The following is a 23328-nucleotide window of genomic DNA, read 5'->3' on the forward strand; positions in this document are numbered from 1 at the left end:
TGTTCCAATCAGCAACCTGACCCTAATAACTTATATTAGCATTCAACTAAGGAGTAAGATGAATGGCTCTACCTGGGAAAACAGAAGAAATAAAATCCTTCTCACCACAGGCAAAATCAATAAGTTGAAATAGTAAAAGTCGGCTTTACTCAAAAATATAAACTGAGGTTTAATGATAGTATTAAATTTCATAAAAATGTTCAAATTTGCCAAACATGGTAAGCACTTAAAAGCTGATATTTTAGCAAATACTAACTTTGAATTACCTATTAGACGAAATCCAAAATAGATGCTATTAAACTAATTCCCCAAGAGAACACAAATCCTGTGTAAGGCGTATTTCATGCTGTCGAAGTCTGTGCAACAGCTACAACTTAGGAATGAACCACAACTGGAAACGTGTACTGTTAGGGTCCTGTCACCCTGACTTTCACCTCCACTCTCCTCCTATTCCAACCGACTGGGACTCAAATCTATTTGTTAAAAACCTGCTGGGAACTCTCTCAGCGGCTTTGCTATAAACCACCACCATTGTCCGAGGCCGAGAGCGAGTGTGATTTTCCTCCTTTGCTCTGGAGCACGCCCAGGACTGGCCACCCCCAGGCAAGGCCGCGCCGCCGGGCCGGGGGCAGGGGAGTCACCCGGCCCCGCCCCCTCCCCGGCCTGCCCTGCCCCCAGCCCTGCCCCCTCCGGACCCTCCCCCGCCCCGCCGGCCAGGGGAGGGGCGCCCTTCCTTCCACCTGGGCGGCAGCAGCGAATGGGAGAAAACCTCCTTTTCCACCAGAGTTCAATTCCGGGCTGCGTTATCAGCAGATCCGCACCATGACCACAACTTTCCTGGTATTTACTCTACACGCGCGGTTGGCAACCCCCGAGTTTTCAAACCCCCTGAAGCCAAACACCGCCGGTCACATGCTCGCTCGAGTGACAAAGGTCCGGGTCCCCACCGTCGGGAGCGCCGCGGGCCCGCCGCAGTCCGCGCGGAACACAGCACCATTCGCCCTGCCGCGCCCGCCCACCGCGCACACCCGCGGCCCCCGACCCCCACCCCGGGCCCGAGACCCCCGCCCCCGGCCCGCCACCCCCTTCCCGGGCCCGAGACTCCCTACCCCGGCCAGCGACCCCCGGCCTCATCCCCAGCCCGAGACTCCCTCCCCCAGCGGCGACCCCTGGCCCCGGTCAAAGACCCCTCTCCCCGGGCCCGAGACCCCCTCCCCCGGCCGGCGACCCCCGGCCTCGGCCCCAGCTCGGGACCCTCACCCCGAACCTAGGCCCCCCCATCCCCGGCCCGAGACTCCTTCCCCCGGCCGGCGACCCCCGGCCCCGGCCCGAGACCCCTCCCCGGGCCCGCGACCCCCTCCCCGGCCCGAGACCCCCGCTCCCCGGCCCGGGGCACAGGTGAGCGCGCTCCACCCGAGCCCGGCCCGCGCTGCCATCCTGGGTCGTGGGGCGCAAAGCGGGGGACCCCGGGGGCGGGGTCGGCGGGGGGGGTCCCCGCGGGCGGCAGGAGGGGCGCCGTCGGGGGGAGGAGCAGGGAGGGGTCGGCGGGGGGAGGGGAGGGAGTGGGGGAGGACGCCGGCCGCCGGGCCTCCTCACCTCGGTGGGCTGGCTGATCTCGAACAGGTCCAGCCGGTTGGCGTTCCAGTGGTGGATGATGTCGGCCAGCTTCCGCCGCTCCTCGTCGCGGCCGCCCGCCGACATCCTCCCGCCGCGTCCTCCGCCCGGGCCGCGCGGGGTCGGGGCCGGGGACGCGGACGGGGACGCGGACCGGAGACGGGCCGGGGAACCGCGCGCCCTGAGGTCCGCGGGCCGGTCCCCGCGCGCTCGGCCGCCTCAGCCCGCCGGCCCAGCGCCCCACGCTCCCCGCGCTCCCCGGCTCCTCGGCCGCGCCGGCTCCGCGTCCACGGGCTCCTCCGCCGCCTCCGGCCTGTCCGCCGGCCCGGCTCCTGGGCCTTCGCGGCCGCGCGCTTCACCGCCCCGCGTCAGCCCCGCCGGCCGGTGTGCGCCCGGCGCCCGCACTCGCCGCCCCGCCCCGCCCGCCGTGCGCGCCCCGCGCCGCGTGCCCGCCCCGCGCCCGCGCCGCACCTCGGGCGGCCTCCGCTAGGTGCTGCTGCGCCCGCCCGCACCGGAGCCGGCGCGCCTGCCCGCCCGCCTCTCCGCCGCCCGCCCAGCCGCGGGGGCCGGGCCGGGGCGGGGCTCGGACGGAGCCGGCTGGGGTCCGACGGGAGGGGCGAGGCTCGGAGGGCGGGGCTGGGTTTGGAAGGTGCTGGGTTCTGACAGTGCTGGTTTCGGACGGTGCTGGGTTCCGAAGCTGCTGGGCTCGACCCGGCGGGGCTGGGCTGGAACCGGTGGTATTGCATTCCGACGGGCGGGGCCGGGTTCGGAAGGCCCTGGGCTCGAACCGGCGGGGCTGGGTTCCATGCGGCCGTGTGGGCAGTCGAGGGCGCATATCCCTTCTGGAGCTCTCGGCAGGTACTGACCACACCGAGGGCCTGTGTCCGCTCCCTTCACCCCTCCCCGTCCCGCGGGGTGTCCCCCGGGTGTCCCCTGATTATTTATGATCCGTTCCAGGGTGACTCCCTTTCTGTTGGGGTCACATCAAAGCGGAGGAGGATAAACTGTCATGCTTTGTGTGTATATTTCCACGATAATGTTTTTGAAACCCTCCCAGTGTTTTCAGAGGCCGCCCTCCCTCTGCTTCCCAGTGTCCTTTGATCCCGCACGCTGTTGTCCCCTATTCTTGTGCAGTGTGAAGTCGGAATGTCCGACTCCCTTTGTGTGTCTCTGCTCAGAAAACACGCCTTCTCCCAGACAGATTGTCTCTACAGACGCTCCACAGACATAGAGAGTGGACCACAGAGTAAAAATAATAAATAAAAGCAGAGGGGAGAGTCATTTGCTGTGCCTCTTTTGGCACGGGACAATGCCACGTGAACACAATGTTAAAGCCTCTAGGTGTCCCAGTGGATGTGGAGACCTAAAATTAATTTCCATAGCAAGTTTTGTAAATTTTAGGGATGTTTGTTTCATTAGGTGTTTTCTCTTTAATTACTCCCTCCCCCCACCACCACCAAGAAAGAAAAAATTGGCTGCAGAACACATTCCAACAGACTTGTTTCCACCCTGCAGGGCTCATTCAGGTAAAGTTGGTTTCTTTATCTGCGATGTGTTGTAACAGAAAGGCTTCATCTTTGAAATGCTACAGCTAAGGCATGAAAATAGGGAGCTCAATTTGACAAAGCCTCTTTATTTTTGCCATTACTTTGTCTTTTCCAGTGTGGAGATAATTTTTCTCTCCACCAACTGGAGTTCTTTTGTGGGGAAGAGGAGAATCCTATCATCCTGCTGGGTTTTGTCTGCAGCTCTCTTTTCTACTGCACTGGTCCAGTGCAGCCACATAAGGAGGCTTTTCAGCAGAGAAGCCTGAGGTGTTGAACCAGTGCCACGGGAGAATGAATTCTTCAATAGATCTCTAGTCCTCTTTCTCAAAATTAAAGTGTGGTGGCTTGCAGAGAAGCATATGTGTGTGAATGGCATCTTCATGTTCTGGCATTCTGTTCCCTTATGCCTTGAAGTTCCCATGCTCCTTTATAGACTCAAGTTGTTTTCTGCTTTTTGGTTCTGTGTGTATGTATGTGTGTGTGTGGTGAGCATCACCGTGTCAGTACAGCTCGGGACTGTCTAGCTAGGTTCCACACATGCCGAGTGGGTCATCAGCCACGGTATCAGCTGAATGCTAACAGTAAGAGCTTTATTCCTGATGATGCTATTACCAAGAATGACTTGGCTCTTAGAGTAAAGAATTAGTTTGCAAAGCTGGCAATTAGATTGCTGGTGTCCAAAGTAAAAACTTGTTGTATTGCTAAAGAGAAAATTCAGTATGGCTAGAAAATAAGTGTGGGCTCCCTGCAGTGTTATTTTTATAATAAAAAATATATGGCATGTGTGAAATGCCTCTAGTATGATGCTAGACATGTGGAAGGCTCTAAATCAATGTAATTTATCATTGTTTTTCTGACTATCATTAAAAATTCTCATTTGTATTATATGTGAGTGGTATATTAATATCCAATCTACAGTTCATAGTAGGTCCCAACCAACATTAGTTTGCTGACCTGGAATCCATAGAACTTAAATCATGAAGACTCTTAGAACCAGTATATATTTAGGCCATAAACATTTTCAGGCTGACAAATTCTTCCACCAATTGTCATTGTTCGAGACCCCAACATAATATGTTGAGCCATATGTTAATTTTGATACCACATTATAAGAATAAGAAGTAGACATGATATCCATCTTCTATTCTCAATGTACTGCTGAGTTCTGATTCGTTTAAGAAATCATACGTAAGTGCTATTTAAGAAATGCTGTATAAAAATAAAGTCATGTGGGATTTATTGTTAACCCCACCTTGTAGACAGAGAAACTGAGATGTGAAATGAAAGACTAAACTGAAGCAAAACAAAGCAGCATCGGGTCAGGTTGGAAAAGAATTTTTTAATCTATGAATTTATATTTAACTTTTCGTTTTCTTTTTTAAAAGTGTTATTTTATTTTTAGTCACACTATTAAAAAAAGTAAAAGCTCCTATTTAAATCAGCACTGATCTACAAATATTTCTAAATATCTCTGTCTAAAACTTAAATCTACTTAAAACCTTAAAGTATAATGTAATGGAAATAAATGTATGAGAACAAGTAAATAATGATATTTAAATTTTCTGGTTAAGCTTTGAACATTTTTAAATATTTTTTCTTGAAATAGTATGAAAACCAGATTCTAAGACCAACCAAATGTAATAAACCTATTCCTGCCCCAATTTTCACAGGCTTTGGAAAATAGAAAATGCCAGAAAAAAGACTATGAGCTTAATCCATCTCAGAAGAACAAATGATACAAATATATCAACTATATTTAATGACATATAGGTCATTTAATTTTCTAGCCACCCATAAATTTCATATTTCAGTAAATTAGTCAAATTTGGAAATATTTCAGTCCTGTAATTGTACAAATCATCTTATAAGCCATTTTATAAGCCATCTTTCAGAAGATGGTCTTTGAACAAAAATTAAAGAGGTATAATAGCAGAATTTCTAGGGTTGACTACCTTCCACAGTAGCCTATGCATGTGAAAGTTTATCTAGTTAGTTAATCTAGAAAGTTAAATAACCAAATTCTTCTTTTGCCTAACCCATGGCTGGAAAGGTCAGTATTGTTAATTTAGTTTAAAAAAAAAACAGAGAGAAAGAAATCCCAGGGAATTAAGTCTCCAGAAGTAGGTAGAGTTTGTGCTGCTTCACTTGATAAATGGAGAAATGTATCTCTAAATTCTGCTTTCTTCATTATATTCCCATGGTCTTGATATTTAAATTTTAGGTTACCTAACAGAATTTTCAGGAAACAAGTTTTCACAGAAAAAGTAGAGATATAAAAAGCCCTTGAGATAGAAATTTAATCTTACTTGTTTCAAAAAAAATCAATCTTACCAACTCAGAGAGACATCTGTGGTTAAATGTGTTCTCTAGCATTTTATAACCTAAGATAATGCTGCAAAAAACAAGAAAAGCCAAATCTTAAATAGATATGTAAGATATTTGCACTGAGTGCAAAGAAAATTGTGTGTGTGTGTGTGTGTGTGTGTGTAAGGTGTTAGAGGGAGAATTTTACCTTGTGAACATTGGTCACTTACCTTTTAATGTGTTGGAGAATTGCTTTATGTTACCTTATTTTTATCTAGACCCCTTGGTATCTGGGACCTGCCTTACTCATTTCTGATTCTAGCTCCCACTCCCAGCACTGAACACAGCACAGTGCTTTGCATATGATGCATGTTTGATAAATAATCATCAACTAGATGAAGGTAGCGTGCTGTGGGGGCACTAGCACACGGCTTCCATGGCTACCAGCCCACTCCCAGTAGGCCATCACTCAGGGGAGTGATCTTCACAAAGTGTGGAGATGGCACAGCATGGAGGCCTTGGAAGTCCCCAGCCAGCCTTTCACTTTTTCTCTTGATAATGAAAGGTATGGTCCCAAACAATGGGGCGAAAAGAAGAAAGGATGTCTGCCTCATTCCTAAAATAGAGGTCTTGATCTCCTGGGCAGCTTTAATAGGACCCTATCAACTGGCTGTCAGTGATAGAACAAAAGCAAGAGGAATATAGGAGATATTATGAAAACCAGGTTCTAAAATGAACTAAATGTAATAAACCTGAGGCCTGTGCCAATTTTCACAGGCTCTGGAAAATAGAAAGTATCAAGAAAAACATTAGGAACTTAATAGACCTAAAAAGAAGAAATGGCACTAATATATCAACTATTATTCTCTACATCTCATGCCCTTTTCTGCTAGAAAAGGGTATTATATATATGTATATATAAATATATTATTTATGTAAATATCTAAAAATTATATATATAATTATATAATATATAGTTATCTGCTGATATATAGAATATATATGTAATTTTGCTGGAAAACTGATTTTTTGTGTGCCGCAGAAGAGTTACCCTGAGCTAACATCTGTGCCAGTTTTCCTCTGTTTTGTATGTGGGTCACCGCCACAGCATGGCTGACTAGTGATGTAAGTGTGCACCCAGGATCCGGACCCATGAACCCAGGCTGCTGAAGTGGAGTGCACCAAACTTAACCACTACGCCACAGGGCCAGCCCTGGAAAGCTGATATTTTTAATGCAAACTCCCATTGAATTTTATTTGGACAAACATAAATACGTACCAAATTAAGGGAACAGGTACTATTAAATGCTTTATCAGCAGTAAAAATAAGAGAAACCAAAAGAAGTAAGTGTTGAGAAATGTGTTGTTCATGGGAAATGCAAAAGTGGAATATCCCAGGACTTCCCCCAAGCCAAATCACTTCTTTACCCACTAGCATCTGTGGAAATCAAAAATACCAAATTACGGGTGTTTGCTTTTGGAAATGCGGTGCAACCTAAACATTTTTTAAAGTGCTGGCATTTACAGTAATTCTATGAGAAGTGAAAAACTTGGCCTATGGCTTCTGTTAGTATGCTCTTGTAAGTTTGTGCTCTGAAGCACCAGTGCCACACAAACACACCTGCTCTAAATATATACCAATGATAGATGAGAAACAAAAAGAGAAACTGTAAAATGAGAGGGTACTTGAAACAACATGAAGGTCACTGAGGATTCACATCTGGACAGATGTGCACAGTTGAGGAGGGGCTGGAGGGGCTGGAGGGGCCGTCCTGCTGGACTTGGACTTGAGGTCCTACAAGGAGTTGGGCTCCTGTCGGGTGGTGGGGACTGCAGTGCTCACGGGAGAGGAGAAAACACTGACATAGCCTTCTGGCCAGGAACTGACCTCAGCCAAGCAGTGGCTACAACTGGGATTCCTCCAGCCGAGACAACAGGACTTGCTCCAGGACGAGGGCCCCACGTGGACCAGGTCAAGGCCTTCGTTAGTCAGAGCGAGGAGTGAATAAAGAGGCACCCAGAGAGACCAAGAGAAAGAGAATCTCCCACCCAGGATGAGCTAACCAACCCCAAATTCCAATACACATACACAAACCAAATGCTAAAGGACCATCAAAAGCAGTAATCCGAAGATGAATTCACTCCAGACAAAATAAAAATAATAGAACATTCTGAAAAAAGCTTTGAAATAAATATTTAGGAAGCTTAAAGAAATATATAACGAAATAACATACATAAAAAGGGATAAGATGATGAAATTAAAAAACTGGCAGAAATAAAACAAGAACATATTAGATAAAGAACCAATTAGAAATGATAAATTTAGTGATTGACATAAACACAGTGGAAGAAAAATGCTGAGAAGCACATCTGGAAAGTAGAATGGAAATAGAGATTTTTAAGAATAAGAGTCCTTAAGAGACAAGAATAATAGCTGAGAGAATTCATGCTAATCTAATCAGAATTCCAGAGGAATGGCAGAGAAGCATAATTAAAGCAATAAAAGTTGGGAATTTTCCAGAATGTAAGAAACTCATGAGTCTTCAAATTAAAAGTGCTTTCAAATACCAAGCAGGATGAATGGAAGTAAATCCATACCTGAATACATAGTAGCAAAGCTATAGGGTAAAGGTCAGAGAGGAAATGTTACAAGTTGCCTGAGAATGAACTGTCAGTCAAAGAGAGGACCCAGAAAATATGTCCCTAGTTTCTGGGGAACAAATCATCGATGAGAAAACTCAGGCTCAGACAAATCCACTTCTAGCTACTTGCTCCCTTCACTTCTCTATATATTCTAAATGTCCTATTTCAGTAAAACTATTTCCTGAGTTGGCGCCACTGCGGAGGACAGGGTGAGCTGTCTTCAGCCATACCGCATCGCTATAATGTAGGTGAGTGCAAAAGGTACGATTATGGGGAGCCTCTCTAATTACAGCTACGTGGTTGGATTATCACCGTGATTCCAAAAGTTGGAATCAGAATCAGAATCAAGATCAGAATCTCCCGCGGAGCTTTTTTTTCTGTAACTTTCTTACAACGGAACATTTTCAGTTATATACAAAGGCATAATACAATAAGCCGCCCTTCCCCCTCCCCACTTACCACCTGCTCCAAGAGTTATCACAAGCCTGCTTCATGAATCCTCTACCCTCTTCCCTTATCCCAGGGTTATTTTAAAGCAAAAATCAGACATTATATCCTTTCATTAGTAAGTGTTTCTGATGTATCTTCAGAAGATAAGGACTCTTAAAAATATATATTTTCCTAATATCATTATCATACCTTGAAAACGAATAATAATTCCTTAAAGTCATCAACTATCAACTCAGTGTTCACATCTCAGAGGACTTGTTAAACCTACATGTTCCCTCAACCCAATCCTAGACACAGAGAATCCGAGTCCAGGGCAGGTACCAGAATGAGTGTAGTTGAATCTCCCTAAGTGATTCCAATAGTTAGGTCTGACAATCACTGGCTTAGATGGCCTTGTAGATCCTTTTTTGAGTTTGAGACGATGACTTTTCCAACGTCACACGTCTGCTTACTCCTAGGTGAGACTTTCCATTATATCACTGAACTAGAATGGAAATCAACTTCATGCATGTGCTCAGGGGTGTTGGAATGAGGAAGCAACATTGGGGAAAGAGTCAAATTTCCACATTTGAGATCTATCTCTTACACTAATTGTAGGACAATGAATGGGTCCTTGTCGCTCTCTGAGACTCAGTTTCCTCAAGTGAAAAATAAACCTCATGATGTCAAGTACCTGAACTGCCCACCTTACAGAGTTGTTATAAGGTTTGAATTTGAGCAAGGCCTGTGAATGTGCTCTCCAAGTGTCCATGGGTGTAGAGATGTCTTCATTCTAGATTTGAACATTGGCACTGCAGAGGTGAAAAATGTACGTGAGAAAAAGGGAAGTCCGGAAAAGTTTTTTTAATAGCCTTGAATGTGAGTGAAACAGTACAGAAGTAGTCATGCTTATGTATGTGGACAAAAAGAAAAATCATTAAATTTTAACTTTTTATGCATATTTTTAATTATTAAAAGACACTGCATTAGAACTTCCATTTGTTCAGAACATCACAGTAAGCCTCTAGAGCCTTGGGAGGGTTTTGAGCCAGAGGACACTGTAATAAATATCTTACTGTGTTGTTGTTGTTTTGACTATGTATTATTATAATTGTTTCCACTGCAACACAATGTCTATAATGAATTTGGTATATTATATATTGCACATTTTTAAACCCTATATTTTACATGTGGGAGAAAACAAGTGCTCATCTATCCTCTCCCAAATTACTAAGCCCTCTTTCTCATTGTTTTCCCTCTCCAAGACTCATGGGTGTCTTGCTACCAGTCCCATCCCTTCCCCTCTTTCTCCAGTCCACCACCTCCCCTGGCCTATCACATTGCCTTCTCTGAATGCCCCACTTAGGGGCTCGTCACTCTGATCTCAGTGTGATCCTTGACTCTCCCTTCTTCTTCATTTTCCATGTCCTATTGCCCCACTTAGGGGCTCGTCACTCTGATCTCAGTGTGATCCTTGACTCTCCCTTCTTCTTCATTTTCCATGTCCTATTGGTCTCCTAATCCTAGCAATTCTTTCTATTACAATACCCTCTTATTATGTTCTTTGTGCACTCTCCCCAATTCAAACCATCCCAATCTTCCTAACACACTGCTTGGATCATATCTTATCTATGTTCACTCTAATGAAACCCTAGCATTCAAAGGCACCTCAGACCAGTTCATTTTTCTAGCTTAGTTCCCTACTATTTCACATGTGAATTCCAAGCAAATTGTTCCCCTCTCTATCCTGTAAACATCCCTCTGCTTCCCTACCTCCGGACTTGGTCCATCTCTTTCCTCCTCCAGGAACACTCCCTCTCATATCCCCCAGTTGAAATCCTCACCATCTCCCTTAGACATTAGTGCTGTTTACTGGTATGATTTTCCTCTACGAAGTACACAGAATCTCACCTTCCACGCTGTGATGATAGGCATGGCTGTCTGACTTGTTCTGGTCACTGAAATGGTGCAGAAGCAAATGTGTCACTTCTGGGTGGAAGTGTTTAAGTGAGTGACTGAGCAGCCCCACTTTCCCTCACTGAGGCAGCTGTGGAAGAGTCCACATGGGAGAGGATCATAAAGTCAAGCAGCCCAGTCTCAGCCACAGCTGATCCTGTGGGGTCACTGGGTCCCGCAGTGGGTGTTAAGCACTGGAATTTGGGGTTGCTTATTACCAGGGGACAACTTGACCTACCTTCAGTACCATCGACTTCCAGGCCCAGATCTACTCCACACCTCGAGTGCTCCCTACTAACCACAACTGGAGGGGCACCCCTCCTGCTGGACCCCCTTGGCAGTTTGTACCTCTGTTGGCAATCATTCGCCAGCATGATGGAAGATCATGGGCTTCGAGTCACACAGACTTGGGTTTGAATGTCAAACTGCCATGGGCCGTTAATGGCCCAGTATCTCTCTGAAACCCAGTTTTCTTATCTAAATAATTGACATGATACCTCAGAATTGTGAAGGATAAATGAACTACAATACCACAATAATAAATATGCAGTGCTTCCTAAATGTTAAACCTTCAATATTGATATCTTTCTCTTCTTGGTATAGATAATGCACGCACCTTAAAGTATTTCAGAGAATAAGATTTCATTTTTACTTTTCTATGATTTGTCGGACAGCTACAAGACTACACAAATTTCTCAGCCCAATATTTTCACCAAAGTATAATCTCTTTTAAAATAAGGCACAGAAACATATTTAAAGGTAGTTAACAAGGCAAAACATAACTACATAAATAGTTTGATTACATTATTACATAGTAATATTTTTGTCTTAAAATAAAGTTTAGATTGAATTTTCACAAGAAAAGTCAATTTAAAAACAACAAATTGTCAGAAAAGTTGAAAATCATAAAATGAAAAAATTTAGCTATTCAAATATGTCTCCAATTACCTCTGACCTGAGTATCTTAACTATTTTGAAATGTATGCCAATTTTTGACTTCAAGGTTTTTGTTTGTTTGTTTGTTTAATGCAGATTTAGTTAAGTATCAAGGACAAAATGAATAAATAGACCTTCATTATATAGTAGCTCACATTTTAGACTAGATGAAAGCAATTTGTTGTTCAGACTCTAAATTCTATGACATAATTATATATCGCTACATACTGAGGCCATGACTTTTTCACTAGACTAGCATAAAGCCACAGTGTGGTCAGAAGTACATTATTAACAAAGCAGTATTAGGTACTATGTAGTTTCAATAATTCGTGGTTGTAATTCCCATGAGAAATTTAAGACATCATTAGCATCTTTTAAAACATTAATCTCAGCAGCTAGTTATGAGAGAATTTTCTATGATTCTACACTTCCCTTTCGATTGGGATTCCAGAAATTGACCCTTTTGGTTCAATAATAAGATTTTTTTCAAAAAGCAATTTTTAACTATTAATTTCCAACACTGTTATTAAATAAAGAAGACAAGATTACAGTTTGAGTTTCAACTTATAAATATAGTAGACTGGCAATAGAGTAAAAGATGGAATTTTAGAAGGAGCTGTAGCCAAGAGTATATGTAACAAAATACCCCAAAATGTATACCCAATTATGAGTAAGAGAATTATGTTCTAGCTAAAAACTATTTGTTTAAATATAGTAAATTCATGAATAATTGCCCCTTCAAAGACTAACACCAAAATATTATTTTTTTAGTTTAATAATTTGCTTTATATGTTGCAAGGCAATTATAAGGAGTGGCAAAGTAAGGTGATTCCACCTTTAAAAAAGTATATTCTGAATACTTTTAGTCTTGTACAATTTTCTACACCACAAATCTACATTCTCACAAGCAGCCTCTATTTCAGAGGTTACTTAGACTATAGATTAGTGTGAACAAATATTAATATTTAATTTTAAGCCAGGGGTTGGCAAACTATAGCCTATGGGCCAAACCCAGCCTGCCTCCTGTTTTTGTATGGCCCACGAACTAAGAAAGCTTTCTACATTTTTAAATGATTGGAAAACATTAAAATGAGAGGTGACATGTGACAAAATATTAATCTGAAAGCCTAGATATATGGTATCAGCTAAAAAATGGATATTAGGTTACAGAAGTAAAAGAGGAGGAAAGTGTCCAATTCTCATCAGTTAGGACTTGATTTAACTGCACTTTCCTTGTTGAAACCAAAAAGACATCAGATTTCACAGCTTTTCTGGGAGGGCAATGATAATTAGCCCAGAAGAAAGTGTTTTAGTCCAAAATGAGATTTTCAAGGCTTTCTATTGGCAAACCAAGAGTCAAATATTTGGAGATATTTATAATTATAACTCATTCTGAAAGATCCAGCAACAGTTGCCGACACGAAAGTCCCCTGACGTCATTGGGAGATTTCATGTACAGGGTACTGGGGTCAAAGGATTAATCCCTAACGAGGTTGCCTGAGGAAACAGCTCTAGGGACAAAGCTGAATTGTTATGTTTTACTTTACAATTGCATCTTCTTAGGTTGAAATAGACAGTAATTATGAATTGAAGTTCTATATGTTTTTGGGAAAAGCACAATGATTAATTAATGAGTATCCATCCTCATCTGATCCAGGCAGACGGGCATTGAGCACAGAGCAGGAATTTCACCACATGTAAGCGAAAGCCTGGACCACGCTCACCTGGCATTCTGCCTTCAGGTGAGAAGACAGTAGAGTGGCACCAGGAATATTGTTTCACATCTTCTGTTTCCTACATCCCTTCCTCCCCAAGAAGCCAGGCTACTATAACAGTTGATAATCTCTCCTCTGAACTCACATAATACCTGCTACATCACTCATTTTCTCTTAATAATATGTGACCATATTATTGTTTTTAACTTTTATATTTAACACGTGTAAGTGTCCAGCTCAATTAGCACAATGTGAACACACCAGATTTTTAGAAAACCAACAAATGGAATGTTCCTGACACCCCAGGAGCCCCACTTACATCTCTTCTCAATCACTCCCCTTCATTCCTTGCTGAAGTTAAACACTATCTTGACTCCTAAAATCACAGATTTGTCTTGTGTTTGAAGTTTATGAAAACAGAATCATGGAATATGTTTTTGTGTGTGTATGTTTGCCTTCTTTTGCTCAAAGTTGTGTGTGTGTGTGTGTGTGTGTGTGTGTGAAAGATTCACCCACTTAGTTGTGTGTGGCAGCAGTTCTTTTGTATTGATTGCTGCACACTATATGGTTGTGTGACTGCTGTAATTTACTGTTAAGGAACATTTTGATTATTGCCACTTTTTGGCTATTAAGAATAGTGCTGCTGTGAATAGTTTTGTAGGTGTCCTTATGTGTAGCGTGAGTAAATATGTCAGTTGGGTATATACCCAGGAGTGGAATTGCTGGGTCGAGGCGTTTACATGTATACACATTTAGTAGATAATGCCAGTTTTCAAAAGTGCTTGAGTCAATTTTCATTACCATCAGAAGGGTAGCAGGGCTTCGGTTGGTGTTGCCAGTCTTTAGTCATTCTGGTGTCTATGCAGTGGTGTTTTATTGTTTTAATTCTCATTTTTTATGAAAATGACCATCTTCTCACATGTTTATTGACCATTGGATACCCTCTTTTGTGAAGTGCCTCTGTAAGTCTCTTGCTTATTTTTCTCTTAGGTTGTCTGTCTTTTCTTAATTGATTTGTAGGAATTATTGATGTATACTGGATATGAACTTTTTATCTGTTATATAACCACTCTACCATTCCATGGCTTGCCTTTTCACTCTCTCAGTGGTATCTTTTGTTCTCAATTTTTGAATGGTTTGCAATTTTAATATGGTCTTATTTGTCAATCTTTCCTTTGTGGTTAGTGCTCTTTTATGTTCTATTTGAGAAATTTTCTCTATCGCATAATCATAAAGCGTTTTTCTCTGATCTTCTCAAAGTTTTACTGTTTTACCCTTCACATTTAGATAAACAGTAGACTTGGAATTAATTTTCGTGGGTAGTTTCAGGGTAGCAATTAAGTTTTATATTTTTTCATGTTGATATCCAATTTTTCTGAGCAACGTTTATTGAAAAAAAAATCCTCCCACTGCTCTGTGGGGCTGCTAGCTTTGTCCTAAATCAAGTGTCCACATGTGTCTCTGAATTAATTATTCTGTTTCTTTGGTCTATTTGTCTATCATTACACAAAAATCTGCTTTAATTACTTAAACTTTATAATAAATTTTTAAATCTGGTAGACTAAGTCCTTCCACCGCGTTCTTTTTATTGAAGATCGTCTTCAGTAAAAAGACTCTTCTTGGTCCCTTCTGTTTCCAAGTAAATTTTAGAATCAGCTTGTCAATTACCACAAAAGTCCAGCTGGGATTTTTATTGGGATGGCATTGACTTTAATAGATCAATTTGAGGAAAATTAATATATTTATAATAAAAACATTTCTAACCCATGTACATGGTATGTCCCTCTCCCCATTTAATCAGATCATTTTTAATTTTTCTCAATAATGTATAGTTTTCTCTATGTAGACCTTATACATCTTTTTTAGATTTAATGCTAAATCTTTGATATTTTTATGCTATTGTAAATGATATCTGTTTTACATTTCTTTTCCAACTGTTTGTTGCTAGTGCATAGAAATGTAACTGATTTTTAAAATAGTGACTTTGTGTTTAACAACTTTGCTAAACTCACTTAGTCATTCTAGTAATTTTTGTTTTCTACATATATGGTCATAGCATCTGCAAATAATGGCAGCTTTGTTTTCTCTTTTTCAAGCCTTATGTTTTTTATTGCCCTGGCTCACACTGAAAATTTACCACTGAACAGAGGTGGTGACATCAAACATTCTGGTTTACTTCCTCATCTCAGGTGGAAAGGTTTCACCATTCCACTATTAAATAGCCTTTACCATAATAGTGATGTTCCCCTCTATTCCCACCTTTTAAAAAAAGTCCTTTATTATAATAATGAAGTATCACGCTATTCTTAACTGCTGAGTTTTTCTTTTTAAATCATAAATGGATTTAAATTCTTTCAAATGCTATTTCTTTATCAATTTTATATAATTTTCCTTTTTTCTTTTTTACAATGTTAATGCTACTCCCAGGAATAAGTCCAATATTTTGCAATGTGTTATCCATTTAATACATTGCTATATTTGATTTGCTAATATTTTATTTATAAATTTCACATCCATATGCATGATGAAGAGTGGTCTATCATTTTTGTTTCTTATACTGTTCTTGTTAGATGTTGATGTCAAAGTTATGCTGGTTTCATAAAAATTTATTGGGAAGTGTTCCCCCTTTTCTTTTCTCTGACCTTCTCCACACCCCTCCCCCTTAAACATTTGATAGAATTTACTTAGGCCTGGAGTTTTGGGGTATTTGGGGGGGGGATGGTGGGGGGGGAGTTTTAAGTACAGATTCAATTCCTTTAGTAGTTATAGAACTATTCAAATTTTCTATTTCTTCTTATGTCAGCATTGGTAAGTTTCATTTTTCTGAATTTATGTTCAATTCATCTAAATTTTCAAATTTATTTGCGTGAGGCTATTTATAATATCTGCTTAAAATCATTCTAATGTATCTGTAGGGTCTGTAGTGATGTCTCTCTTTTCATTCTTAATATTGATTATTTGTGCCTTGAGATTTATCAGTTTCATTAATCTTTTCAAAGAGCCAAGCTTTGGTTTTATTTATTAGCATTAATCATCGTAGGGGGCTATGAAATAATGGGAAACGTGTGTATGTGGTTGAGAATACAAAGATACTCAGATTATTAGAGTGGAAGATGGGCCTTATTGATATTTTTTCAGGAAGATCAACAAATTTTTTAAAATAGCAGTTTGATTGAGATATAGTTCACATACCATAAAATTCACCTTTAAAGGTGTACAATTTAGTAATTTTTAGTGTATCCGCAGAGTTGTGCAGCCATCACCACTAATTTCAGAACATCCTCTTCACCCCAATCTGTACCCATTAGCAGTCACTCTCCATTTTGCCCTAGTCCCCACCACCCTAGTTAACCACTAATCTTTCTGTTTCTACTTTTATGCCTGTTTTTGTTTATGCAAAAAAAAATGTTTTTCTGGACATTTCATTTAAAAGGAATCCTACAATATGTGGTCTTTTGTGATTGGCATCTTTCACTTAGTATAATGTTTTCAAGGACCATCCATGTCGTAGAATAACTTTGTTTTAAAATGAAAAAACGTTACCATAAAATTCTATAATATGATCAAAATATAACCATTCCTATTGCACAATGTATGCCGATATTAGTCTTGGATGTTATCCCTACCCAATACACTTAATAAGGTGTTAATATTTATAGTGAACTTTATAGATTAAAACATTCTCATCTTGGATGTGGAGAAACAGGAACCCTCATACACAGCTGGTGGGAATGCAAATTGGTGCAGCCTCTACGGAAAACGGTATGGAGATTCCTCAAATAATTAAAAATAGAGATGCCCTATGATCCAGCCATCCCACTACTGGGAATCTATCCAACGCACCTGAAATCAACAATCCAAAGAGGCTTATGCACCCCTATGTTCATTGCAGCATTATTCACCATAGCCAAGAAGTGGAAGCAACCTAAGTGTCCCTCGACTGACGATTGAATTAAGAAAATGTGGTATATATGTACAATGGAATACTACTCAGCCATAAAAAAAGACAAAATCGTCCCATTTGCAACAACATGGATGGGCCTGGAGCGTATTATGTTAAGTGAAATAAGCCAGAAAGAGAAAGACAAACACTGTATGATCTCACTCATATGTGGAATATAAACCAACACATGGACAGAGAAAGCTGGACAGTGGTTACCAGGGGCAGTGGGGGTGGGGGGTGGGCACAAGGGGTGAAGGGAGTCATATATATGGTGATGGACAAACAAAAATATACAACCCAAAATTTCACAATGTTAGAAACCATTAAAACATCAATAAAAAAAAAAAAATTCTCACCTTATTTCCTTTTGCTGAAAGAAAAAACATCAAGTCATAGGATAATGTTGTTATACAATTAATATTTCTAAAATACATTCTTAGTGAATGGAAAAATTGTTCCTAAATTAATAAACCCAATTTAACAAATCAAATAATGTACTTTTTGTAGGATATAATTATTCAATTTAAAAGCTTTAGCTAAAAATAGAGTATAACATATCTTGCTTTTCTATACAAATAAAAATGTAAAAATTCACAGCAAATCTAAGAAGCTTTAATTTGGAAATATTTATGTCTGAGTTTTTATGAAATATCAACATTCTACTCAAGTCTGGAAGAAAATATTTGCAAAACATGTATCTGGGGAGGGGAGAGAGGAAGTGGTTACAATGGATCATGAGGCAGTGTTTTGATTGTGGTGGTATTTTCATGGGTCTATACATATATTAAAACTCACCAAATTGTACTCCTTAAATAAGTGCAGTTTACTGTATGTTAATTACAACTCAACAAAGCTGGAGAAAAAGATTCTATCCTATCTGCAACCCAAATCATGTTATATATATAGTAAATGTCATGTACTTGGTCAAAGTGGTTTCCTGTTGTGGTTTTCACTGCTTGAGGTGGTTAGACTTAGGCAAAAATTTGGCTACTTTTTTCTCTCTGATCCTTTTTTAGACATTTAATTTTGGAAATTTTACTGCTTTTTTTTTTATGGGCACATTTAACAAACATTTTAGAAGTAAATCCGTAATCAACATTGGGAATAAAACCATACATTTCAATTGTGTAAAATCTTTCTCCATGTCTAGAAATAAATGATAATCTTTAAGTTTAAAGACAATCTTTTAAAAAAATGTCTCCTGGTAAGAAATCCCTGCAGAAATACATGGATAACAATGACACAGAAAATTTGTTCAGAAACTGGATTAATTTTTAATTAGATTATCAAATTATCAAAATTTATGAATATAATATTATTGGCTTTATAAGAAAAAAAATTGCCCAGTGTGCCCAAAGTCAGCTGCCACATGCTGCAGCATTAAAAGTCTCCCGGTGGGAAGAGGTGGTGGACCAAGGGCACAGAAGTGGTCCCTGCTTTACCTTGCGTTCCAAAGCTGACACCAAACACAGCAAGGAGGTACCCTGTCCATTCTATGACTCTGATTCTCCTGCTGGTTCACTTTCTGTATCTCATGCTCTACATGTGAAAAATGCAGGATGATAATGGTAGAATATGAGTCATGGTTTAAAGGATTGATGATAATAGGTCTGTCACTGAAAATTCTAACCCTTCAAGGTGCAGCATGGTAAATTCAGGCATTCGTGGTGATAATGCCTTTTGTGTATTGGTGATTTATGATCTGATGTGGAAGAATGCCATCCAGCTGTGTGGTAGAGAGAGATGAGCTCTGAAATTAGACCAACCTAGATTGAATCCTGATTCTTCAGTTTAATAAGCCTTATGACCTTGAGCAGGTTGGTTGTCCTTTCAAGTGTTTACTTTATGAATCTGTAGTAACTGGAGTAATATTGCCTGCTGTTGGGAGACCATTCTCCATGGTCTCTTGCTTTCTGCATGTCTTGCGAGCAGAGGCACTGACAACTTTTGTTAGGACTATCTTGCCCAGGACGGCGGTAGAACAAACAGCCTTGGGAGATAGAGAGTATCTTCCTCTATCTAATCTGCATGGGGAAGATTTGTTCACTGTCTCAAATAATAAAGACAATGTCTCCTTCTGGGACAGATGGCAGGTTTGTTTGCAGCCCATTATAAAAGATTGGGGGCTCCTAAATTTGGAGTTCCTCAGCGGTGATACAAACCAACTATATGTGCAGGATCCCCCGGGACATTCTGCATCACCCCTATGGACCTGGAGAGCAAGGAGGACCAAAGTGGACGTAAAACTCATGCTGCCTGCTGTGCTGGGAGCAATAAAGCCCTTTGCCTCTGAGCCAGGAGGCTCGTGTCTTCTGCCAGCATCCGTGACACTGCACCAGGCTAACCTGTTAGCTTGCAAGGAGAGCAAAACCTCACATGCTTCCCGTCGCTGACACTTGCCTTCAGCGTTATTGTGAGGATCGGAGGATCGCCTTGGCAAATGCTAATCCCTCAAAAATAAGCTTTCTTCCTTTCTGACGGCAATAATTTTTTTTAATTATGAATATTTGTCAACACATCATTGCTTTTTTCAGGTTTCAGTTGGTACTTGTAATTGTATTTAAATACCATGTTCTGCTTATATCTACAGGACAAACAGCCAGATGGAAAGTAAATGCATTTGCTTGCATTTTCCTCTCAGCTCAAGTCAGCTCTTCAGGTAATGCCAAATGATAGACTAAAATCTTCACTTTCCAGTAGGTGGCCTGAGTAGCAGGCCACGGTGCATATTTAAAATGTTATCCATCAAAAGCACTCCTTACTCGGTACAGCGCACGTTTATAAGAAAAAAAATGCAACCAAAGAATGTCCATTGCTCAATGATTCTGTCTCATTGTGTTTTCCTATTGTTGTTTACAGAAAATAGAAGATTAGGCTATGAAGAGATAATGAAAAGAAAAAAGAAAAGTCATTCTCACTAGAGATAGCTGGCTCCTCAGGCTTGCCCAGTTACAGAATGATGGCACGGTATTAATGATTATGCGTTCTTTTTCAATAATAAAATCTGCTTAGAGACTCAGTAATACTGTAGAATTCTCTCCTTTTTCTAGTTCCTCTTTGAAGAAAAGACAGAATCTCCTAACTTTTATGTTCTCTACCTCGCCTGCTGGACGTCTGCCAATACTGGCTATTGGTCATACACAGTAACAGTACTACCCCTACAAGAGTTTACAGTGTTTAAAAATCCTTACCAGACTTCTTGTAAAATTGTCACAGGGAAATGATGAAATATTAAATCACAGGAAATAGCACTCCTTTGTCAAAACATTTTATTGTAACTTCTGTTTAAGGAAAGCATCCAAAACACCAAATTCTCCTTGATGTTTAGTTTCATTCAAAAATGGCTTTATAAAGTGTTTCTGGAGGTTTTTCGTTCAAGCCCCACTCCCAGAAGATAGGTCCTTGGATGTGATTTTCGGTTTGTTGGAGAAGATTTGAGCTTGCTTTTTAGTCTGTGACAAATTTCCCATTTAAGCCCCTTGCCCCTATATCTGTTTAGATTTATGATGGTTCTGGTTTACTGTTGGAGAATAAACAACAGGAATAAAAATGTGAGGAATACTCTCTCTGTTATCTGCGAACAGTGGTTTCATACGCCGTCAGGGCCATAATAGATCAGAAGTGCCTGAGAGAGACAGCTGGGATGAGTTCAGTGTCCACCCTGCGTTGAGATCCATATGAACACCACTTCCCTTCTGAACACGCTGGTCCTCTGAGGTAGTCAGTGCTGTAGAACGGGCAGTCCCATGGCCACCTTCTTGTGGCTGGACTTGGGCCAGTGACCCGGCAGTTTTCACACCTCTGACGGTTTCTTCACCTGCGACGTGGAGCTGTCCACCTCTGAAGGACAGCATGGGAGTGCTCCGGGGCTTTGTCTTCTGCCTCCCTCTTCTGCCCCACAGGCCTTCCCAGCCTCCCACGAAGCTTGGGTATGGCGGGTGATGCGGGGAGGCAGGTGAAGGGCATGTTAAGGAGCTCTGCTATTTTTGCCGGCCCATGACTAATTTCCCTTTGGGCACTGAGCTGGAAGTTGGGGATGCAAGTGTCCAGGGCGATAGAGGCGGCAAGACCTCTGCAGCTCTGGGAGCCCGGGGTCTCCCCCACAGGGGGGCAGGGTCTGAGACTTCACGTTTTGGGGCTGATGTATTGAGACTGAGAGAGTGGCTCCATGGGAATGGATGCCACCAGAAGCGAGGGGCTGCCATCTCCTGCTCACCCCAGGCTCGCATGAAGGAGCACACCACACGTCTCTCGTGGTGCACTGCGGTGCCACAAAGGCCTTCCTCATTCTTCCCGTGATGAAAAGGCTGATTATAACGGCCAGCCAGCAAAGGGGCTGGATTAATACTGTGGGTGCAGCCAAGATCCTAGGAGGAAAGAAGTCAGGGGCTGAGGATGACAGGTGTGTATCTGCCACCCATGCACAAACTGTCCTGGAAAGGTCAGCAGGAGGTGACTAGCTCTGGGCCCCAGAATCAAAGGAGAAAAGCAACGGGTTGAGACGCAGCTCCAAGGATTCTTGCTCCCGACTTAGAGAGACACAAGCTCAGCAGCCAGAACCTGTGTCAAACTGGGAAGCGGCGACTTCTGTGCGTGGGGTCCTCCCGGCTCCTGTGTTAGGGCTCCCTGTCCATCAAGGAGATGCTGTCACGCTCTCCCTGAGAGGACCCAGTTACAGTGAGAGTCAGTCGTGAGTCCCATCATCTGTGCTCCTGTCCGCACAGCCCAGACTCTCTCAACTAGAGTCTTCGCCTAGAGCAGAGGCTCAGATTGGTGGCCTGTACGTTGTAGAAACATTTTATTGGCCTTCCCTGGGTTGGCTGACCACGGTTTTTACTTTCATTTTTTTTTTGTATTTTGGGTTTTTTTGGTTTTTTTTTTGGTGAAGATGATTAGCCCTGAGCTAACATCTGTGCCAATCTTCCTCTATTTTGTATGTGGGATGCTGCCACAGCATGGCTTGATGAGTGGTATGCATGTCTGTGCCCAGGATCCAAACCCACAAACCCAGGGCCACCGAAGTAAGCACCGTAACTTAACCACTATGCCACCAGGCCAGCCCTGTACTTTCATTTTTTTTTAACCCGTTGCTTGCATTTAAAAATCTAGATTTCTTCTCTTGAAAATGGGAAAGTCTGGCTGTACTGGGCCAGCATTCCCCTTAGGAACAAGCTGTTGGGGACCAGGCAGCACCAGCCCTGCAGGCGGCGTGTGCTCCCCATTCCCGCGCTCGGCCCCAGGGGCACCAATGTGAGGAATGGGCTGGCTTGTTGGAAGACTAGAGATAGAATTTTATTAAGCTCGGTCCTGGCTCCTCTCCGTCTGCCCCATGTGCATCCTCCCCATCCCTGCCTGCTCCGTGCCTGGGAGGCTGACCTCCCCTCCAACTGGGTTTGGACAGGGAACACAGGCCAGGGACTGGGGGGCAAAAAGAGAGAGTAGCAGGCCTCTCTTCCTCTTTCTCCCTAACTTTCCGCATCTGGCAGTGGCTTCATTCTTCTCTGGGCGCAGCTTCTGTCAGGACAGCCACCCACTCAGGTTCCCGCATCGCTGGTCCCTCTCCTGGCGTGTGCAGGTGGTGGTAGCTTCCCTTGTTGCTTAGTTCCTAGAAGAGTAGATGCTTCTCCTCTCCTCCTCTAAAAAACACATCACAGCTTTTTTGAGATATAATTCACACACCGTACAATTCACCCATTTGAACGTACCATTCAGTGGTTTTGGGGACATTCACAGAGTTGTGCAGCCCTTGCCACCATCAACTTTAGAACATTTTTTTCAGCCCCCAAAGAAACCCTGCACCCATTAGCAGTCAGCAAGCATTTTCCCAATCCCTCCAGCCCTAGAAACCACTGATCCACTTTCTGTCTCTATAGATTGGCCTATTCTGGAAATTTCATACAATGGAATCCCACAACATTTCATCCTCCCTTTGGTGTCCCATAACCCCTGCCCACCTCGTGTAGATAGTCCGTGTAAAACTCATCAGCTAAACCCTTTTGAGTGAGCCACCTTTTCTGACTGGGATCTCAATTTGCTTGCCAATTCAGTGAGAAGAGAAAGAGAATGGGAGGAGACGGGCATGAAATCGAGTTCCCAGTCTGGCCATTGGGGATGGGTCCTGCCGGTAACATTGAGAAAAAAGCAAGAGCAGAGTGTGCTGGGCTGAAGAGACCAGGCTGCCAGTTGGGATAGAGTTGGTTTGACCTTATCAAACTGCAAGGTGTCCGGAAGAGTGTCCATC

General features: G+C 42.4%; 1 protein-coding gene and 1 long non-coding RNA gene across 10 annotated transcripts in view; one reads left to right on the forward strand and one right to left on the reverse strand.

Annotated features, from left to right (window-relative positions):
• AFDN (afadin, adherens junction formation factor) overlaps nucleotides 1-1959 on the reverse strand; it is a 141558-nt gene extending 139599 nt beyond the window's left edge. For 4 of the 8 annotated variants that reach the window (XM_087425015.1, XM_087425013.1, XM_087425012.1 and 1 more), the window contains exon 1: nucleotides 1597-1959. In XM_087425015.1, coding sequence (XP_087281141.1) covers nucleotides 1597-1701 — 105 coding nt within the window. In that variant the 5' untranslated portion in view covers nucleotides 1702-1959. The remainder of the gene's footprint in view (nucleotides 1-1596) is intronic. The other 4 variants (XM_087425018.1, XM_087425019.1, XM_087425017.1 and 1 more) reach the window with 1 other exon arrangement.
• LOC147912227 (uncharacterized) lies at nucleotides 774-20623 on the forward strand. 2 transcript variants are annotated; one of them, XR_015550096.1, is made up of 4 exons: nucleotides 774-840; nucleotides 19678-19746; nucleotides 19947-20054; nucleotides 20138-20623. It is a non-coding gene; the product is annotated as an uncharacterized LOC147912227 (long non-coding RNA). The 2 variants fall into 2 exon arrangements; XR_015550097.1 differs by lacking the exon at nucleotides 774-840 and adding an exon at nucleotides 2295-3140.
• The last annotated feature ends 2705 nt before the right edge of the window (nucleotides 20624-23328 follow it).

Source organism: Ceratotherium simum, chromosome 38, assembly GCF_057802395.1.
Source record: "Ceratotherium simum simum isolate JZ-2026a chromosome 38, ASM5780239v1, whole genome shotgun sequence".
In the NCBI taxonomy this organism is placed as follows: Eukaryota; Metazoa; Chordata; class Mammalia; order Perissodactyla; family Rhinocerotidae; genus Ceratotherium; species Ceratotherium simum.